We start from the raw sequence: 19,995 nt of genomic DNA on the forward strand, positions 1-19,995 counted from the left end.
CAATGGAAAATAAAACGTAAGTAGATATTAAATTTCTGCACCAGTATAGTTTTTTAGAAGTTTCTACACTGCTTTACAATAACAAATCTCCTCAAGGGCAGAGAACAAATCTAATTTATCTTTGGATCCCAGCACCCAGCCCAACCCCCCCAAAAAAGGGGAGAGTGGAACATAATAGATTTTTAATCCATCACACACTCCTGAATGAGCCACTTCTCAGGCTTTGGACAGCACCACTGCCTTCCATACAACTTGAAAGGCCACGGTCATCACTAATTAACACCAAGGAATCTAACTTACAGTTAAAGTGTTCCTTTGGCATGGATTCAAAAGCACTAAGTGGAAGGACTATATTAAATGATGTGTTTTTAAAAATAGAAAACCAGGGAGCTGGAGAGATGGCCCAACAGCCAAGAGCACTTGTGTCCCTTGAACAGGTCCTGAGTTTGATTCTCATCATCCACGTGGCGGTTTACAACCATCCACAAGTCCAGTTCCAGAGAAACCCAAGCCCTCTTTCAACCTCTGTGAGCACCAGGCGTGCGTATGGTGCATGTTCATCCATTTGGCAAAACGCTCATTCACGTAAAATAAATCTTTTAAAAACATAGAAAACCACCCAAAGAAACCTTCAGTATCTACGTGTGGACTTGTGACATCAATGGTCAAACAATGACACTGTTACATTTTTCTAAACTGAGTGAGAATTAGATGTGTAACACCCAAGTATTTTTAAAGATTTGCATGTGTGTGTGTGTGTGTGTGTGTGTGTGTGTGTGTGTGTGTATGACACCTGCATATGGGTGACCACAGAGGCCAGAATAAAGTATCAGATCCCCTGGAGTTCAACTCTCAGGTGCTTGTTAGCTGCAGTACACACTTTAACTGCTGAACCATCTCCTTAACCATAGCACCCAGGTGTTTAAGATTAGGCTTTATAGTTGGGCAGTGGTGCTGCACCCCTTTAATCCCAGAACTCAGGAGGCAGAAGCAGGCAAATCTCTGAGTTAGAGGCCAGCCTGGTCTACAGAAGTAGTTCCAGGACAGCCAGGGATACACAGCTGAAACCCTATCAAGAAAAAAGAAAAAGGAAAGAAAGAGAGAAAACAGAGAAAGAAAGAAATCGATTAGACTTCATGATTATTTACCATGGAGCCATATTTAAGGTCATAAAATGACAATTTAAAAATTTCTAGCTATGAAAATGACTCCTGAAATGAGGTTCATGTCTATAGCAGATTCATGTCATTTGATTCTGACTTCTTCAGCAAGGCTTTTTTAAAAATGATTGCAGATAACAGTAAGAAAATACAGAATGGGCTGGCAGGATAGTTCCGTACTTAAAGCTACTTGCTCCCAAACCCGAATACCAAGCTTCAATCTCCAGGACTCACATGACAGAAGAGAACTGACTCCTGCAACTTGTCTGCTGACCTCTAAGCATGTGCCATGGGACATTTGCTCCCACCACACACATACACATGGGGCGAGGGAGGTGGTGGTGTCAAACATAGCGTGGATCCACATAACACCAAAGTTAGAATGAAATCAATCAGATTAACAAATATTTTATTAATGCTGTGCAAACTAATTGCTTACATGAGTCATTTCGGGCTTATTTAAATAGACTAGTTTTTACAGCAGCCCCTTCCTTAATATTTGTTTTTATTTTTTATTTATGTGTAGTATGTGTCCCTATCCATGTAGACCATGTGTGTCCTGGTATCCTAAGAGGCAGATTCTGATCCCCTGAAACTGGAGTTACAGTTGACTATGAGCTTTCACTAGGGTGCTGGGAACCAAACTAAAGCCTTCTGACAGAGTCTGACAGAGCAGTGTCTTAGTTTTTTCTACTGCTGTGATAAGAGCCATATGTGATCTTAGGCAACACTATGACCAAGGCAACTCATAACAGAGAGTACGTAATTCGGTGCTTACAGTTTCAGAGTGTTAGAATCCAAGACCATCACAGGAAGAAGCATGGCAACAGGCTGGCAGGCATTGACGCTAAAGCAGTAGCTGAGAGCTCACATCTTGATCCACAAGTATGGGCCAGAGAGACACTGCTAATAGAAAGAATCCTTTGAAATCTCAAAATGAGCCCCAGTGACACACCTCCTCCAAGAAGTGACACACCTAATAGTCCTTCCCAAACCCCAGAAAGCAACTGGGGACCATGTTTTCAAATATATGAGCCTGTGGGAAACATTCTCACTTAAACCACCACAGACAGCAAGTGCTCTTAACCACTGAGCCTTCTCTCCAGCCAGTGCAACAATCCTAGATTATAGATGGAAGAAAATCACATCATTTCTTGGACTCGGTAAGGAACTGAATTGCTAGCACACAATGCTTCTATAGTTGAAGTGTGGTCACAAGGCTAGCAGCCTCTACCATCAGTTCAGATGTTAGAAATGAGTAATCTGAGATGTGTCCTCACACCTAGTGAATTAGCATCTTCGGATTCTCCCAAATGTGAATTTCACAACTACATTATAACTCAAGCAACTGTTTTAGTCCATTGTACTAAGAAAGGATACAGCCCTTAACACATTTGAAAAGTCAGTAAAGTTATGAGCATGCCACTGGAAGAAGATACATCCTCCATTCTTTCACAGCAGTCAATTAGGTCAGCTACTCCTTAAGATGCTTTAATAGTTTTAAATAGTTTTACATTTAAAAGGGGAACAACTTTTTTAAAAGGTTGTCTCTATTTTGTGCAACTTGAAAATATATAATGCTTTTATTATGTATTTGAGAATTTTATATAATATGTGATCATATTCATCTCCCTCCCCAGCTCCTCCCAAGTCCACCACCCATAACATCCACACTTCCTCTCAACTACATGCCTCCCTTTTTTAATAATCCACAGAATTCAATGTGTAGTGCTCATATGATCATATACTTCTTCCCTTAGTATCCACAGAAAATGTATCATCCCACCAGAGGACACACGTTTAAAAATGTCTATTCCTCCTCCCCCCACCCCGCCCCAGCTATCAAATGTTAATAACCCCTCAGTTAAGTGCGGGTGCTCATGATCCCCTCCCCCTCCGTGTTAGTATGCTGACTGGCTTGATCTTGCGCAGGTCTTGTTGCCTGTACAGTGAGTTTATGAGTGAAGCAGACTTGTCCAGAAAACACCGTTTCACTGGGGTCTGCCTTCTAGTTCTTACCATCTTTCCTCCTGCTTTTGCTCAGTGGTCTCTGAGATTTGAAGGCAGTGAGCACTCTCCTGACATTCTCCGTGCAACTGTTTTTGCAAGGCCACTGAATTGCCTAAGTAATAATACTTGAGGTAACCATAAAATTTGTCTTCCTTATTAAATCTAGCCGTGCTCGTACTATGCGTTCTCGGCTAAACAGCAATAATAATGTCCAAGTTCTTTATCCACATGCTCCTCAAATGTTAGCAATTCAATAGCTCATCATATTAGCAATTAAGTTTGGAGGGAATCTACAGGTGCTTGCCAAGGATAGCTTCTGGGAATAGTGTCAAAACATCATCACAGTTAAGAAATATTAAAACTGAGTGTGGAAAACCCTCTCGAGGATGGGTGGGAAGAGCAGTGTCTGTTGCTCAGATGTGCTCTGCTTTGCTTCTAGCGGGGTCTGTTTACAACGTGTATATTCAACACGTTTTAGAAAACCTGCATCGCGTCTCTCTAATGGGTTTGTCACTGGTTGTTAGGAGTCTTCTGGCAGGAACCGGGTCAGCCTCAGCGTTTCAGCACTGCGGACAGCTCCAAGGCGTCAGCGGGAAGGGGTGGGGTGGGGTTTATGTAGAAAGGGGCGTGGGTGGTGGAAAGGAACACCAAATGACTAAGTGACGCATCAGTCCTCAGTTAAACCAGTACACCTTTCACTCCGTTTTTCCTTTGTCTGATCAAACATAACAATGTAGCGCCCTTCTAACAACCCCAGACTGCTGTTTTCTCTTCACAGCGAAACGCCTTCGGCGCAGCTGGCGACACAGCCGAGGCAAGAATTTTCGCAATGAATTAATTAAATCCTAAATATCCTGGGAAGCAAAAATAGTGATGAACCCTGATTGTTAAGCTCCGGGGTGCGATGTCAGTGAAAATGAGCCCTTGTCTCTGCTCTTTCTAACGACCTGAAGAGCAGACCCTGTTGCTGCTCTGAAGAGTCCCTTGCCCATCTCACGTCCCACCTCCTTTGCTCGCACAGAGACATGTTCACAAATATTTACACATTGCCAGACCGGAGAAATGCACACACGCACACACGTTTTCCTGCAAACACTCGCGCGCACGTCCTTCCGCGGCTGCCCGTGTCCTGTCTCTCACCCAAACACAGACATTTATACACGTAGGCCAGGAAAGCGCTACCCACGGTCCTGTGACTCCACGCGGGTCCTCAGAATACTCCGTTTACACTGCAACGATCAGCGACCACAGACAAACCTACCAACAAGTCTACTGGCTGGAATTCATCTCCATGGCAACAAACATGGAAGGTGAGGCCATCCATCCCTGCTGCCTGCTAAGTAACTTTCTCCCCTTTCCTTGGCATTCACCAACAGGGGTCCAGGCGCCAGCTCCCTAGGAGAAGGTGTCCTTATTTTCTTGAATTTCAGAAGCAAGAGAGCCAGCCGAGTGGGGGGCAGGGAGAGTCTGTAGGTTTGGTGAGCTCAAATTCTGAAAAGGAAAGGATGCCTCTGCAGTTGCTGGTGCTGTCAAAAAAGAAAAAAGAAAGAAAATATGTTGTTTGTATACAGACTGCTGATGTCTCTCCCATAATGTCTTGTAGGAAGTTTCCACGCTTCCTGCAGCTTAATATGTTGGAGACAACACAAGGTAGAATATTAACGATGGTCTAGGTGAGAATTTTCAGATCAAGCTTACCAGTGCTTTGAAAGGAATGGGGTCTGAGGAGCCACCCAGATATCCTCTTAAGGAAAACCTCTCAAGGTTGACGTCTCCGGGGTTTGGGGACAGATTCTTGAAGATCCCGAGGTTTTGGAACTCTAGGAAACCAAAATGCATGGTGAAGACATCTGGGTTTGTAATTTACGGTTTTCCTTTCATTCCAACGCATCCGTTCCTAAACGACAGCTCTGTGCAGATGTGGCCTCAATAATGCTTTCTGCTGTTCCTTATTTAAATAGGATTTAACGTCTGTGTTTGAAGAAGAGTCTGTTGTCTGTGTACAGAAGGGCTCATTATTTTTTTAAGCTTGACTTTGCATGTCTCATTTCATAAAATTACAAGCATTCTCTCATTAGAGACTTTTGTCTAGTGACTAGTGCTAAAATGCATTTTATTTAGAATATCATTTTGTACTTCAATTGTAACTGTTTCAAATTTGTCATGTTTGTGATGTTATTGTGAGATAAATAAACAAGAGGGGGGAACCTGTTGATTAAAATAAAGGCATAGGAGGTTCTTGTGCATTTTTTGGAGGTGCCTATATTTTACCATTGGTTTCTGCAATTACATGTTATTGTGTACCAATTAAATAGCTGTTTTTGAAAAGAGGATTTGATAGTTCCTAGTCAGTAAATAATTCACAGAGGAAAAAACATTCCCTACTACATTTACTCATGAACATGAAAGGCTACATACAGGTATGAAAATATACCTTGGTGTCACTGGCAATGATACGATTTAAATAACTGAGCACAGAGGACTTTGTTGTCGATATCAGTTATTTGTTGCTAACTACAAAGCAACTCCATGACACTGGGCCTTTTGATAGCTACAAGTACTGCCATGGCCCAATGCTGTGACTCATCAGGACTCATAGAGCCCTGTATCTGACGTTTGCCACGAGCGAAAAGCAACCCACTGAATCCAGGTGCTTACTACCAAAGTATCTAATCATTAATGGAGCTGCAAGCAGTGTTTTATCAGTAGCAGAAGTCATACAAAAATACACCTGAGTATTTCAGTCATTATAGAGAGAGAGTCTAGTGCTTCATCCGAGCTGTGTTGATGATGCTGTGCATTTTATGGTGCATCACATTTAACATGAATTTTACCTGGATTCAGCTTTACATTCAAGTCTCTTTCTAAAAAATTCACTTATTCTTTTCACAACTATTTTTTTATATAGGCTTTTAAAAATTCAGTTCACAGTTTTGTTCCTTTGTAATCTATCTCTCATATTTCATTCCTTTTATATTTCTCAGTGAACATGGTATTAAAATACATTTCCCTCTTGACATAAGCTTTACAAGAACTGTTCTATAGGACCTAATGAGTCTTTACTTTCCTGTGTCTTCCAGTTATAGAAAATGAAAAATGGGTTTTAATCCCTAGGGGAAAGTGTTTTTGAGACCTTATTCATCAGGAAGAAGTCAGGGTTGTAGCTGAAGACTTCTGTTTGTTTATGATATTGTTGCTGGCAATCTTTTATATAATATGCTCCATAGCAATGGAAAGGCACAGGAAATAGTGCTATATTCTCGGAAGTTTCAGATCTGGTTGGTATTGAAATGAGGTATTCATTTTATATCTCAAATGACACGTAAAAGTTTGGGAAATTACTGAAAAAATATCTAGGCCTCAAATGCCAGCGTTTCAAGTGCTCAGTGCGTGCCTTGAATATGAAGGCTAGTCAGCTTCCATTTCTGCTTTTATCTACCTAGTTAGACAGAGCTGGCCTCAGTGGGCACCCTTCTTTTGAACCTTTGTGTATCTCTTTTTTAACCATTTTTCCAGATCAACTCTTTGTTTAAAGAAGAGCATTAAAGTATCCTTTTTCCTTTTAAGATATTAACAAAACTGTCCTTTCTCAACTCAATTTTTGTTTGAAAATGGAAACTACAATAGTTATTTAAACATTAAATGAATTGACTTAGCTTTCCTTTGAAAAATCAAATATCTGGTTAAGTCCTTCTTATTGGAAATGATTCAAATTTGAACGCATTATCCTTAGGTGCCTTTACCTTCTATGCAAATAAAACCTGTTTTGTCAAATTTTATTACCATCCAATTCCATTTTCTCTTTAACCATTATATCACATTTCCTTCAATTCATTAACTTCTAGAAATTTCTGTAATGATGAAATAATTCTGTTATCAGGCCTTGTTTGTCAGTGCTTAGTTTTCTCTGAGAAGTACAAAGGTTTTTAATGCTTCACATAGAAAACATAGCTTCCATAGCTTTGTATGAATCCCTACTGTGGATTTATTCGTGATCCTAAGCACTTATGAGTCCACTGGGAGATTTTATTTTCCCTCTGCAAGAGAGACATGTTCTATGGTTTATTGATAGTTTTTTCTCCCCTGCATTTAATGTCACCTGGCAATAGCAAACAGCATCTTGCTGGACTTGCAACAACATTGTCTTGGCTTCCACGTAGAAGACCTTTATCCTTGAAAACGCTTCAGATGTCTGATGAATCAACTGTCTTCTTTAGTGTTCCCTTTCAATACTATTTCCCTCTCTCAAGTTGAAGGTTGCAAATACTTCTATGCGCTGTCCTTCATTTATTCATCTATGTCAGTCTCACTCAATGATCACACTTAAAGCATTATCCCCACTAGGAATTTCATGTTTCACAAGATTACCTGGGTTGACTCTCTACAAAAGAACCACAAGTGGGCAATGCCCAAATTAACATTTACTTTGTAAATCTGTAATGCTTCCTATTCTCTTCATTCTGCTTAGTGAAAATACTGTTTTTACATTTGTTCAAGCTTAGTAGAGTGGGGCTATCACTGATGGGTCTCTTTGCCTGGCTCACTGCATTTCATCAGATGCCAAATCCCAACTTCATAAATAACTTTCAAAGCCACACCCTCTTCCACATACTCACTCATACAGCCCTTATTGCTTCTCATCTGAAACATTGTTTTCTATCTCTTCTAAATATGTAGAAGATAATAAAATTAATCAATATGGCTGTTGAGATCAAATCCGTATAAATCACTACTACATAAGAGAAATGCCGTAAATGTTGAGTGTTGTTTGCTTTCTTTTTCAATATCCATGTAGAAGACTGAATTGCCTTATTTTTCTTTGAACATGGCTCCCCTCCCTTGCTACCTGAAAGATCTTTGACAGAAGAGGTCATATCTACTACCATGTAACAATAATGGAATCAATATCTTAAATGCAAATATACTGACTACCTATCAAGTCATTTGTATTTGACTGGGGTATAATAATGATATTACCATACTGGATCCTTTGTTCCCATTCAAAATAAGATTTTCTTTGCTTTTCAAGCAACCACTTTATATCTTCAACTTACATAAATTTTTGATGAATTGCAATTTAAATATTTATTTCATGTAAATTATCAAACAATATCTATCCCATTTTCAAGTGAGACATTTCTGTCCTTCATCTTCAAACACAGGACCTCTGTAAATGTTTTTACTAATCTCAGGATTTAAGTCATTAGAATTGATTTGAATCTCAACTCTCATAGCTACATGTATTTTCAGCCAAATTTTGTGTCAGAGTGAGTAATCGTCACTTCAATGTCTTCAGTCTAGGCACTGTCCTGAAGCCGTGTATGAGTGTGTAGGTAAGGCTAGACCTTTGCGATACTACACTGAAGACCTTTCTTTATGTTCAGAGAGCCCAGTATTTATTAGGATAGCCCAGTGTTTTGTAGATAGTGAATCCATGTAAAACACTATATGCCAGGCATATCTCACATCTTCCTCACAAGGGGATTATAAAAGAAGGTCTGTGAATTGCTAATGTCACTAAGCCCTGCTGTACCATGTCCCCAGTTCATGTTAGCAGCAAACTATCAAAAAAAAAGGGGGGGAGCTAATTTACATGAAGTTTTCCTCAAAGAGCCATCTGTTAGGGCCTGGATCATAGTCACCTGCTATTGGGAGAGAGTGAAACCTTGGGAAGAGACATGCCTTGTCAAAAGAAGTTAAGTCTGTAGAGATGATCTTAAAAGGGATGGTTAGACCCTGACACTTTCTTGTTGGAGGTTGGGCTCATGTATTTTAATGCTAATTACCGCTTGCTGTCTCTGAGCCCCACCTTGTACCTTGCTTAAGAGCCTAACCTGTTTGACCAATAAAAGGCCATCACACCTGGGCAGGGCAAATGGGATAGGAGTGGCTACGGTTCCTGGACTTTTGGGAGACAGAGAGAATCTTGGGAGAAGAGACCAGAGGAGAGGAGAGGAAGAAGAAGGCTGCACCATGGGTTATAGGTGGAGAAGAAGCACGTGGCCAATGTGGATAGAAATTTAGTCCAGATGATGATAATTAGCAAGTAGTTGGGATTATGGATGGGAGGTAGCTTGACAGAAACTATAAGAAACACATGTCATGGGATTGGGGCAAGTATCTCATACCTGCCCCACTATGGGAAGTAGTTTAGCAGATTAATATCTGCCTTGGCTAACTAAGCCCCAGGTTAACTAAAGTTATTTTAAAATAAAACAGGTGTCTATGTCTTTATTGATTGTTAGTGGGGTTAGAAAATACTGCTGTAATAATTATAGGCCTGATAATAAATATTATTAGGCCATGATGATAAATTAACCACAATACTTCCTTCCTTTCAACCACCAAGTGAACAGCTCCTCTGGACCACACTCCAGAACCTAATGCAGGGTCACATGACCATGGCTGAACCTGCCAAAGCATAGAGCCAAGACGAACTTTTTCTCTTTTAAATTGATGATGTGATATTTGCCTACAACAAAAGGCAGAGGACTAAAGCATCACCTCCCACCCATGTTCTCATCAGTGCCTCTCTAGCACTAGCAATTACCTAGTAATTGTCTATTAGTCCCACATTACCAACATATAATTTCCATAATTTCCTCTTCCACCTTTTGAAAAGTGAAGCATTTGTCTGAACTCATAACTCCGGTAGCTTTTCCATGGTCAGTCATTTCTGAAAGCATTTCTCCAAGCTATAAAAACCAGAGTAGGTTAAGGAGTCATGTCTTTGTCATTTATGATTTTAAAATAGTTATGTCTGCCTCTTCCATAAAGGCATAATGCTCAGTATGGTACACTTCTACCAAGTTCACCAGTACCTAGCGCCAAGAAAAATGCTGACATACTTCAGTGTCTTTTTTTTTTTTTTTTTTTTTTATGATCAATGAATAAGTTAAGAAAATACTCTAGTCACTGGTTGCAGTGGCACACACCTGTAATCCCAGCACTCAGGAGGCAGAGGCAAGTGGATCTACAAAGTGAGTCCAGGATAGCCAAGGCTACACAGAGAAACCCTGTCTCTAAAGCAAAACAAAACCAAACAATACAAAACTCTATGTTGCCTTAATCTCATTCAATCTTTAGACTTCCTGACTTCCTGACATTCTCAAAGTGTTGGATCACTTTTCAGCATTTGTTCTGTATTTGTTTTAGTAATAGAGAGATAGAGTACTACAAATTAGGTTGTCATGGTAACCTTTTTCATTTACTGAGCAATTCTTTATTCACACACTGGTCACATCCTTACTCAATTTGTAAGATTTTGAGGTTTCGCTCTCTCTCTCTCTCTCTCTTTTTTTTTCTTCCAGTTTTTCAAGACAGGGTTCTGTCCTGGACTTGCTTTGGGGACCAGACTGGCCTTGAACTCACAGAGATCCACCTGCCTATGCCTCCCAAAGTACTGGGATTACCAGTGTGTGCCACTATGCCTGGGGTAAACCAGAAATTTTAAGCTAACTATAAATAAATAAATAAATTAATTAATTAATTAATTAAATCAATCAGAGATCAAATATAAAATTGACACCTGTACTTTCTGGTACATATTAATGTTAAAATAAGATGATATAGTAAAGCTTCCTTAGAAAACACAGGGAAATTTACAATTACTAGGAAAAATCCACATTCTCCATCTCTGAACAAGAAAAACATGTCTTTTTTAGAATGCTGCATTAATCAGTTTAGTGGGTGAGAGTGAGAACACTAAAAGAACTTTGGTGCTTATCTTCAAGGCCAGTTTCTGAAACCAAATGGAAGTTCTCTTGATCATGCATGTCAACTACTAACAAATGAGAAGTCAAGTTCTCTAGATATTTAAGAATTAGATTTAAAAAATAATTTTACTCTTCAAAGATTGTATCCATAGACATATTTGTATTTATTTATTAGTTTTTTCAAGACAGGATTTTTCTGTGTAGCCTTCGCTATCCTGGACTTGCTTTGTAGAATAGGCCAGCCTTGAACTCACAGTGATCCACCTGCCTCTGCCTCCCAAGTGCTGGGATTAAAGGTTTGTGCCATCATGCCTGGCTGAAATATTTAATTTATTCCAGGCCAAATGCTTACTGAATAAAGATGATATGCCAATTTGGAAATGGTTATTTCTCCATTAGTTCATTAATTCATTTACTTTCTAAGAATCAAAGAACAAAGCACTATGCAGGTTATGTTAGATGCATTATTTACAAAAGGAGGCTTCAGATCTCTAGCCAGGGAGGGGCTTTGGTTAAGTTTAGTAGAAATGCCTGAGCTGCATGCTTCGTTGCTGCTTCTGGAAAGTGCCGATTTTGTTGGTTTGCTTGTTTAGTTGCCTGATAGGTTTTACTAAGAATAACAAAGTCTATAGGTTAATTACTAGCCCGTAGCCAAGATTGGCTTCTCCTGTGACCAGCTACAATCCTGAGTATATGTTTATGCTATGATGTTTTTAAAATACCAAGATGTTCTAAACTGATTTGATAATGCCAGTCTGCTTAGGCCAACTCTATGGCAAGATGAACAAAGAATGAAAATTGTTCAGTTGTTTTATCTTTTGTGACATTAATTATTGCAGTAACCAGACTCTGAGGCAGAGTTTAGTGGCCTGGGTATTTATTAAGAAATGCCCTTGGACTCAGGAGTTCGAGGCCAGCCTGGTCTACAAAATGAATCCAGGACAACCAAGGCTACACAGAGAAACCCTCTGGGAGTGGGGAGGAAGAAATACCCTTGGAGTCCAAACCTGGAGAAGCTGACACCATGTGGACCTCCAGAGCAAGACACTTCCTTATTTTCCCTTTCGGGTTGAGATGGTCAGAGCCGCATCCCTAACTCCCTGAAGAGCATCCTTCCCAGGAGGAAACATAGCCATGGTGGGGCAGTTCTTTGCCTCTGAGGCAAACTCATCACCAAAGGAGGAGATGATAACAAGTGCTGGGAACACTGCCCACTACTAGGCAACAAGTCCTGCACTATGGGGACCCCATAGCATCCTCCAGTAAACCATTGTTTTTGCCCCACTGTTTTTAGAGGCTTATTTTCATTATTTAAGCCATGTGCATGTGTATGGGTGCTGCTTCCTTCAGAGCACTGGGTGCCCTGGAGCTGGCCTTTCCCACCCCCCACCCCACCCTGACTCCCCCACCTGTGTTTATGAGTTGCTGGGAGCTGGGAACTGAACTTTGATATTCTGCAAGAGAAGCACCCATTCTTAACCACTGAATATTGTTGGTTCCTATTACCTACACACTCCCAAAAATGTTAAATATAGCTTACAAGGACCATTAATTTCACAATTAAAAAAAAGAAAAACAAAACAAAAAGAAAGAGAAGCAGAAAATATTGTTTGATTCTGTTCCCCACACCTCCTACAGGATAAATAACAAAAGAACTCAGCCTTTGGCAAGATCACTCTGGGTTACTTCAGTAAGCCTTTTAAAAAACAATTATTTAAATGCAAAGCACACGTTTCTTTGCTAGAGCATTAAAACAATTTGGTGGAAAGATGTTCCACGAAGGGAATTAAAAATGTTTTCCCTCTTATTGAACAAAAAAAAAAAAAAAAAAATCAACCAACATGCCAGAAGTAGGAAGCATTTCTGCTCCAGGTAGTTTGAAGATAGAGCTCGTTTGTAATTTAAAACGGTAAAATACAGTGTTTATCACTATGCTTTATAAGTTTGAGAGCTACAAGCATTCATACTACTCTCCCTACTCCTTCTTACCCAGATCTTGTTCTAGCTTGGGGGAGGGGTTGTTTGTTTATTTCATTTTATGCATAGAAGTGGTTTGTACACCTATATGTCTATATACCACGTGCATGCCTGGTGCACTCCAAGGCCAGAGAGGGAGTCAGATCCTCTGGAACTGGGGTTATAGACATTTGTGAGCCACCATGTGGGTGCTGGGAATTTAACCCCCATCCTCCACAAGAACAAATACTTTTAACCACTGAGCCGGCTCTCCAGCGGCCCTGGGTTGTTTTCTGAAAATGGACAAGGAGCTCCATTTTATTTAAAGTCAACTTTCTTAAACTTTTAGCTGTACTTTTAGAATATCAACCATAGATGGCGCGTGGGAATGAGACTCTGGTTAGAAGGAGGACTAAGGCACTTGTCTTCAAGTTAGCTGACCTCCAAAGAACACAGCTTTAACTTGGATTGTATGTTTATTTAGGGCAGTGGTTCTCACCTTTCCTGATGCTTCGACCCTTTAACACAGCTCCTCATGTTGTGGTGACCTCTCTCCCCTACACACACCACAAAATTATTTTTTGCTACTTCATCACTATAGTTTGTTACGGTTATGAATCATAGTGTAAATATTTGAAATTTTCAACAGTCTTAGGGGACCTCTGTGAAGGGTCGTGACCCACAGGTTGAGAACCACTGATTAGGCTTTTCTGAACCTGAATGCTGATGGTGGGGAAAGTGGCTAATGTCCACGGATTCTGTGCTTATCTCTCCGCAGCTGTGATGTTGGCCATTGCCTGTATTCATATAGTTTTTTTTTTTAAAACATGCTTTTATCTTTGAGATGTTGACATTTAAACCAAGTGTGATGGCTCTTGCTTGTAATCCCAGCATTCAGGAAAGCTGAGGCAGAGGGATTGCCATGAGTTCCAGGACAGCCTGGACTATCGAGCAAGAATTTCTCTCTTACACACACACACACACACACACACACACACACACACACACACAGGCTGCACACACACAGTGGAGAAGAAATTGTGACTATGAAGCCATGAAAATAGGATTTGAAACAAAGTGTATATCACAGCTTTTTAAAGAATCAGATTTTATTTCAAACAAAATAGCCACCCTGGAGAAAGACCTTGAAGGTAGGACTTTATACAATGGGAACACCTTACACTCTTTTTGTTTGTGCTATTATTTCCACACACAAAAATGAAGGGAAAATTAGATGAAAATTCAGATCAAAGAAGTGGTGGCAACTGCCTACCACCAAATCAAAGGCATTTTGTGCTAATGGCACATTCATTCCCATGCGTGGCTTTCTATTTATGCATGCAGGCATGGATTCCTGGGTCCATAAACAGTGCTGCCCTTACTGCCATGGAATACACACCTCCAGGGCTGACTTCATCCTGACCTATATCTGATATCTTTAAACATCTTTAGTGAGTCAAGAGGGCTTGAAAAATCCCGGATTTTTATCATTTCTAGCCCAATGCCTCACAAGGATGAAACTAAACTGGGTTCCTTCTGTGCCTAGGCGGAGAACTGACTCCTGCAGGAACCCGGAAGAGCCACCACAATGCACCAGTGAATGATGAATAGCGCCCACTGCAGCAATTCTTCAGCCAAGATGAGCGTCAACGAGGTCTCCGACTCCCTGACTCTGGAGCAACAGGCCGGCTTTGCCTTTGTGGGAGTCTTGTGCATTTTCTTGGGACTTCTCATTATCAGATGCTTCAAGATCCTGTTAGACCCTTATAGCAGCATGCCCTCTTCCACGTGGGAAGATGAAGTCGAAGAGTTCGATAAAGGGACCTTTGAGTATGCACTTGCCTGATGGGGGTGGTTCCAGCTTCATGCTTTTCCCAGCAGCCATTGCGACACACGGTAGACACACTCGAAATCAGCTTGCCGGTGCCGCGGGAGAGAGGATTATCCCATTTGCAAAATTCAATAAACACCCGCGATTGATTTGTCCACCATGCAGTGTACGGATCTCGTGTTCTCCCTGGTGTCTCTCTCTCTCTCTCTCTCTCTCTCTCTCTCTCTCTCTCTCTCTCTCTCTCTCTCTCTCTCTCTCTCTCTCTCTCTCTCTCTCTCTCTCTCTCTCTCTCTCCTTAGTGGAGCTTTCTAGGCACAGAGCAGAAACCAGATCTCTGCCACCATATTCCTTCCTCTATTATCTGCTCCTGCTCTCTGCTCCTTTTGACATGCTGACGTTCGAGCTGAGGACTTCTGCAATGCAAACTTACCTGTCCCCTCCACGCTCTAGACCGGAGCCACAGCATAGCTTTACTGAGTCCTGGGTTGTATGACACTACACTTGGGGAGACATGATATCGCGTCTACTCACCACACATAGAGAACTAGTGATGGGCTAGGGTTACTTCTAGGAATATGGGTGAGGAGTTACCTAAAGGAGCAGAACTCACTCAACAACAGCTGTATCACCAAAACACACCCCAATATGAGTGACTGTTCACAAAAGCTGGGGACCTGAAGCTCACGACACAGCCTTCAGGCACTTCCACAAGTTGGAGAGTGACTCTTTGAGGCAGTTCAGTGGTCTGAGCCTCTTCCAGGCAGCTCGGCTTGTCGGAGAGCGCCTCTCAGCGTCTTTACTGCATATGTACATCCAGGGAAGGAAGGAAGGAGCTAGGGTATCTGGTCAGTTTCAGAGACTCTGAAGGAGTTGTTTATTCCTTAAACGCAGCAACACTTGGGCTCAAAGGCCACTGCGCCCAAAAAGGAAAGAATATGATTTCTTGAACAGGCATCACAGGTCAGAGTTCACAGCAGAGCAAATTCAGAAAACTAATACCCAAACCTTCCAAGTTTGCAGAGATGTGAAGGGTCTCAGAATTCCCAGTGTTATTCTGGGCCTTGAAGGATCTCCTGTAGTCTAGAGTCCCAGCCAGTCTTGCCTCATAGGGACACTGGCTGGACCACCCTCCTTTATGGCTAGCACTAAAGAGAGAGCTCCAGCATCTCCCAGTAGGATGGATGATTGTACTGAGACAAGGTGTCCAGCCTGCCACCCCTGGAGCTGTGCTGCTGGGAGCCAGTTGTCTAATCTCGGAGGGCCTCAGGGCGGGAGATAACCTTAGGGTCTGAACACCCCTTTAAACTCCAACAGCCTAAAAATAGTGCGAGTGTGCCTGGAAAGCCAGAGGGCTCAGGAGAGGAGTAGGGGAGCCATTAGGTTCATTTTCCTGGTCAGTAATCAGGATTCTGATGTTGGCTCACCCAGCAACCAGCTTCTTCACAACTTAGACAGTGATCTCACAGCAGACAGTTTCCACATCTGTGAAAGAAGGATGAGACGCCTATGCTGTGTCTTTCAGGAATGCTGATGAGAGGACAGAAGTGTGAGGGGTGGAAAGGCACTTTGAAAAACCACAGAACGGGGGAGGGGGGGTGGTGTCTGCTCAAACTATTGCACTAACCAAGGACAATACAAGGAGTAAACATCAAACCCCTACTCTGATCTACCCAATGGACAGGACATTCTCCCCAGTTGTGTGGAGAGTGGGGACTGACTCTGACATGAACTCTGGTGCCCCATATTTGACCACCTCCCCTTGATGGGGAGGCCTGGTGGCACTCAAAGAAAGAATAAGCAGGGTGCCAAGATGAGACTTGATAGCATATGACCATATAGTGGGGGAGGAGGGCCCACAAGGTCATAGACCTAGGGGAGGGGAATAGGATGAAAGTGGGGGGGGTAGAAATGGGAGAATACAAGTGATGGGATGGCAATTGAATTGTAATCTGAATAAATTAATAAAAATTTTAAAAAATGGGCATAAGATAAAAAAAGAAAAAGAAAAACCACAGCACGCATAAATATACCGTGCTCTCTGTCTGTCTCCACACCACCCGGAGCCCAGCACAGCGAGGTACCTGATAGAATTTGTTATTTGTTTCCTCCTAGTGAGTTGATAAAACACCTGTGTCAGCTATGGCTCTACTGTTCTAAGCCTTGACATCCGGGAGGCTCTTGGTGCCCCAGGTGGTACAGGAACACCTCATACCCAGTTAGTGATCTGGCCCAAGGACAACTCAGTAAGTTGAGCTCAGCTGGCCTTGCTGGGAGGCATCTGCGCCTGACCACAGAATGCCATCTCTGTGACATGGCCTTCCAACGTGCTTGCTCCCTAAGATTCGTGACCAACTCAAGCAGGTTCTGTTTGCACCAGGGGGAACAATCACAAAGACATTCCGTTTCACCAGATTAGATTTTTATTTCAAAAAGAAAAAAAAAAGCATCTAAAGAATGGAAGAAAAAAGGAAAAAGAGGAAAGGGAGAAAAAGATGATACATGTTCACAAAGAACGCACCATTTCAGATCATCTCCCAACACACCCCCACTCCCAGTATCACTAAGAAGAGCACACACTGACAGAAAGTGCTTGATCCATGGCTTTTATTTATTTATTTATTTATCTTTATTATTTGTGCACCTTGGTCTTTTGTGTATGTGCGGGGGGGGGGGGCTGGGGTAGAAGAATGGTCATTATGTATTTTCAGAGCAAGAAATGATAATGATAAAAGGCTGGTTATAGTTGAGATGCAAAATGTTAATGTATCTAAGAATAGGTGGCCAATAGCATACGCAGATTAACCCTATTGCCACATCCAAGAGCTTCTTTAGGGGGAATAGGAAGAAAGGTGGTGCCTGGACCTCCAGACACTTTGTTCTGTTCCTGGCCCACTTGCCTCAAAGGCTTGAATTAAGCTCACCATCCAAGCTTGACTTTACGGATGTTGTCATCTTCTCCGGATGCCCTGACTGTCTCCCAGCCACTCTAGGAGGTTGGAATCCCCTTAATAAAGAACAAAGGCCATCATTCCCCGCTGGAGATAACAGCTTCAAATGAAAACGTCTCCTTGACGGAAGACTGAGACTGAACCTAATTCATACACACTGAAGTCAGACAGGCATGCAGCAAGGAAAAGAGACTGGCCTTAGAGGCACTCACAGCCTCTGCAGGGGAGGAGGAAGGCTGAAGAATGAGTAAGCTATTCCTGAAGGCAAGTGAGGGCTGGCTGGTGCCAATCATCCTGGTACCTGCAACAGACCTTGATTTGGGTCCCAGCATCATCCATCTCAGCAGTCTGTTCATCTATTAAGTAGCCCAGTACCCCAGCTGAACCTGACACTTGACTTCCGGTACAGAATGGCCCTCTTAAGTAAGGGCTGCAACACCTCATTGAGTAAATAAACTGCTTCTATTAAAGTAGTCTTTATGAGAAGACTAGAGCTGACGGGATTGCTCGGTGGGTAAAGGTACTTACGGCTAAGCCTGACACTTTAGTCTAAGCCCTGGGATAGACACAGTGGAAGAAGAGAACCGACTCCCCAGAAGTTGTCCTCTGATCCCCATATATATCCTCTCACATGGGCAGGCACCCTCTCCCCGACACCATACACACAAATAAATAATTGGGGTGAGTTGTTTGTTTGTTTGTTTGTGTTTTGAAACAGGGTTTCTCTGTGCAAATAAATCATTGTAAAGCCAGAAAAAGAGAGAGGATTGAGTTACAGCTGCCTCTTTGTAATTCTACTTCTGACAGGACCTTATAACATTACCTTGATTAAGTGCCAAGGCATTCACCCAGCTAAGAACATAGGAGTTTTCCTTTGGCACCTGCCTGTGCCTTTGTATAATCCTGCGTCCGGTCAACAATTTACCTTTCCTTTTATTTTAATAGATATGATTCCTATCCCTGTCATCTTTAATGGTTGGTCTTGGAATCATGAGTGTAAGTTTAAACAAAAAAACAAGTTACAAATGGATATTAAATATTGCTGACATAGGTTAAGCAAGGACCATGTTGACACTGGCGCTGTTTAGAAGCAGGCCTAAATAGCTCATTTAATCCTCACAAGAGCTCAGCAAGCTACATGCCATTATCGTCTGCATCCACGTTTGCATATGAGGGTATTAAAGTGCACACAGTGGCCTTGTCTCGGGAACTCGCCCAGACAGGAAACGGCAGGAGCAGAACTGAAATCGAGAGCTCGTCCGTCCGTCCGTCACAGCTCACACTTAATCACTATAGCACAGCACAGCAGAGCAACCCGGGCGACTGGAAATCACTCCGATGGCCTCTCTTATTAGACACAAAGAGGACTCATTCAATCATCCTGATTGAAAACCGATGGCAGAACCTGCGTGGAGGAATCGTATGTGCTGTCTTAATCACCCACTCGCAGATTGGAGCAGAGTCTTCATCTGAGCAAGCCTCAGAAACTAGATGTGATAAAACTGCCCCTCCACATGGAGACAGAAAAGCCATTTAGTAGTGCCACTGGGAAGTGCACCCAGTTTGACTCTTAAAGCGGCTTAAAGTGGTTTTCTCACCAGGCAGAAATCTTTTCAATATGTCACCGATTCTATCCTCAGTCTGCTCACTTCCTCTGCAGAGAAGAGGCAAGGTAATTAAGATAAAGTAATTTCAGGTGACATTTCTTAGCTACAAAATATGGAGACCATCTCTTGGTATTTTGGTTCCTGTACCGAGCAATATGAGGTCACCGGGTCTCAACAAAAATAAGATGATGAGCTAGGCCTGGTGGTACAGGCATACTTCCTGCTGCTTGGGAGGCAGAGGCCAGAAGGATGGAGACTTCAAGGCTGCCTAAAGTACAGAGTGAGCTCCGGGCCAGCCTGGACAATTAGCAAGATCCTGTCTCAAAGTAAAATGTTTAGAAGTGGGGTACAGGCACTCACTGGTAGAGTACTTACTTAGCATGTGTAAGGCCCTGGGTCCAATTCAATCTGTATTCAGGGAGAGAGACAAAGAGAGACAGAGAGAGAGACAGAGAGAGAGAGAGAGAGAGAGAGAGAGAGAGAGAGAGAGAGACAGACAGAGAGAGACAGACAGAGAGACAGAGAGAGAGAGAGAGAGACAGAGAGAGAGAGAGACAGAGAGAGAGAGACAGAGAGAGAGAGAATAGAGACACACACAGAGAGAGAAAGGCAAGCTGTGGAACTAAATTTATCTATTCCCAAACAACTGAAGCAATTATTTTTGAAGGCTTTGCTGTTGAGCAACCTGTGAATTAAAGACCCTTTGTTTTGTTTCCTGTCTAAAAGGATTAATGATTTACTACGAGTTACTAGTTGATGTGGTACTTA

The 19,995-nt window shown here is 42.1% G+C and overlaps 1 protein-coding gene across 3 annotated transcripts; it reads left to right on the forward strand.

Moving 5' to 3' along the window:
• Window positions 1–4,208: 4,208 nt before the first annotated feature.
• On the forward strand, window positions 4,209–14,740 carry Ctxn2 (cortexin 2). 3 transcript variants are annotated; one of them, XM_051145048.1, is made up of 2 exons: window positions 4,209–4,480; window positions 14,388–14,740. In XM_051145048.1, the coding sequence occupies exon 2, from the start codon at window positions 14,442–14,444 to the stop codon at window positions 14,685–14,687; it is 246 nt and encodes an 81-aa protein (XP_051001005.1). In that variant the 5' UTR covers window positions 4,209–4,480; window positions 14,388–14,441; the 3' UTR covers window positions 14,688–14,740. The 3 variants fall into 3 exon arrangements, with proteins under 3 accessions (XP_051001005.1, XP_051001007.1, XP_051001006.1); XM_051145050.1 differs by lacking the exon at window positions 4,209–4,480 and adding an exon at window positions 4,674–4,820; XM_051145049.1 differs by lacking the exon at window positions 4,209–4,480 and adding an exon at window positions 4,851–5,024.
• Window positions 14,741–19,995: the final 5,255 nt, after the last annotated feature.

This window comes from Acomys russatus, chromosome 4 (genome assembly GCF_903995435.1).
Source record: "Acomys russatus chromosome 4, mAcoRus1.1, whole genome shotgun sequence".
Lineage (NCBI taxonomy): Eukaryota > Metazoa > Chordata > Mammalia > Rodentia > Muridae > Acomys > Acomys russatus.

Coding starts and splice junctions, on each gene's coding strand:
- Ctxn2 (XM_051145048.1), top strand. CDS start 14,442: ATGATGAATAGCGCCCACTGCAGCAATTCTTCAGCCAAGATGAGCGTC.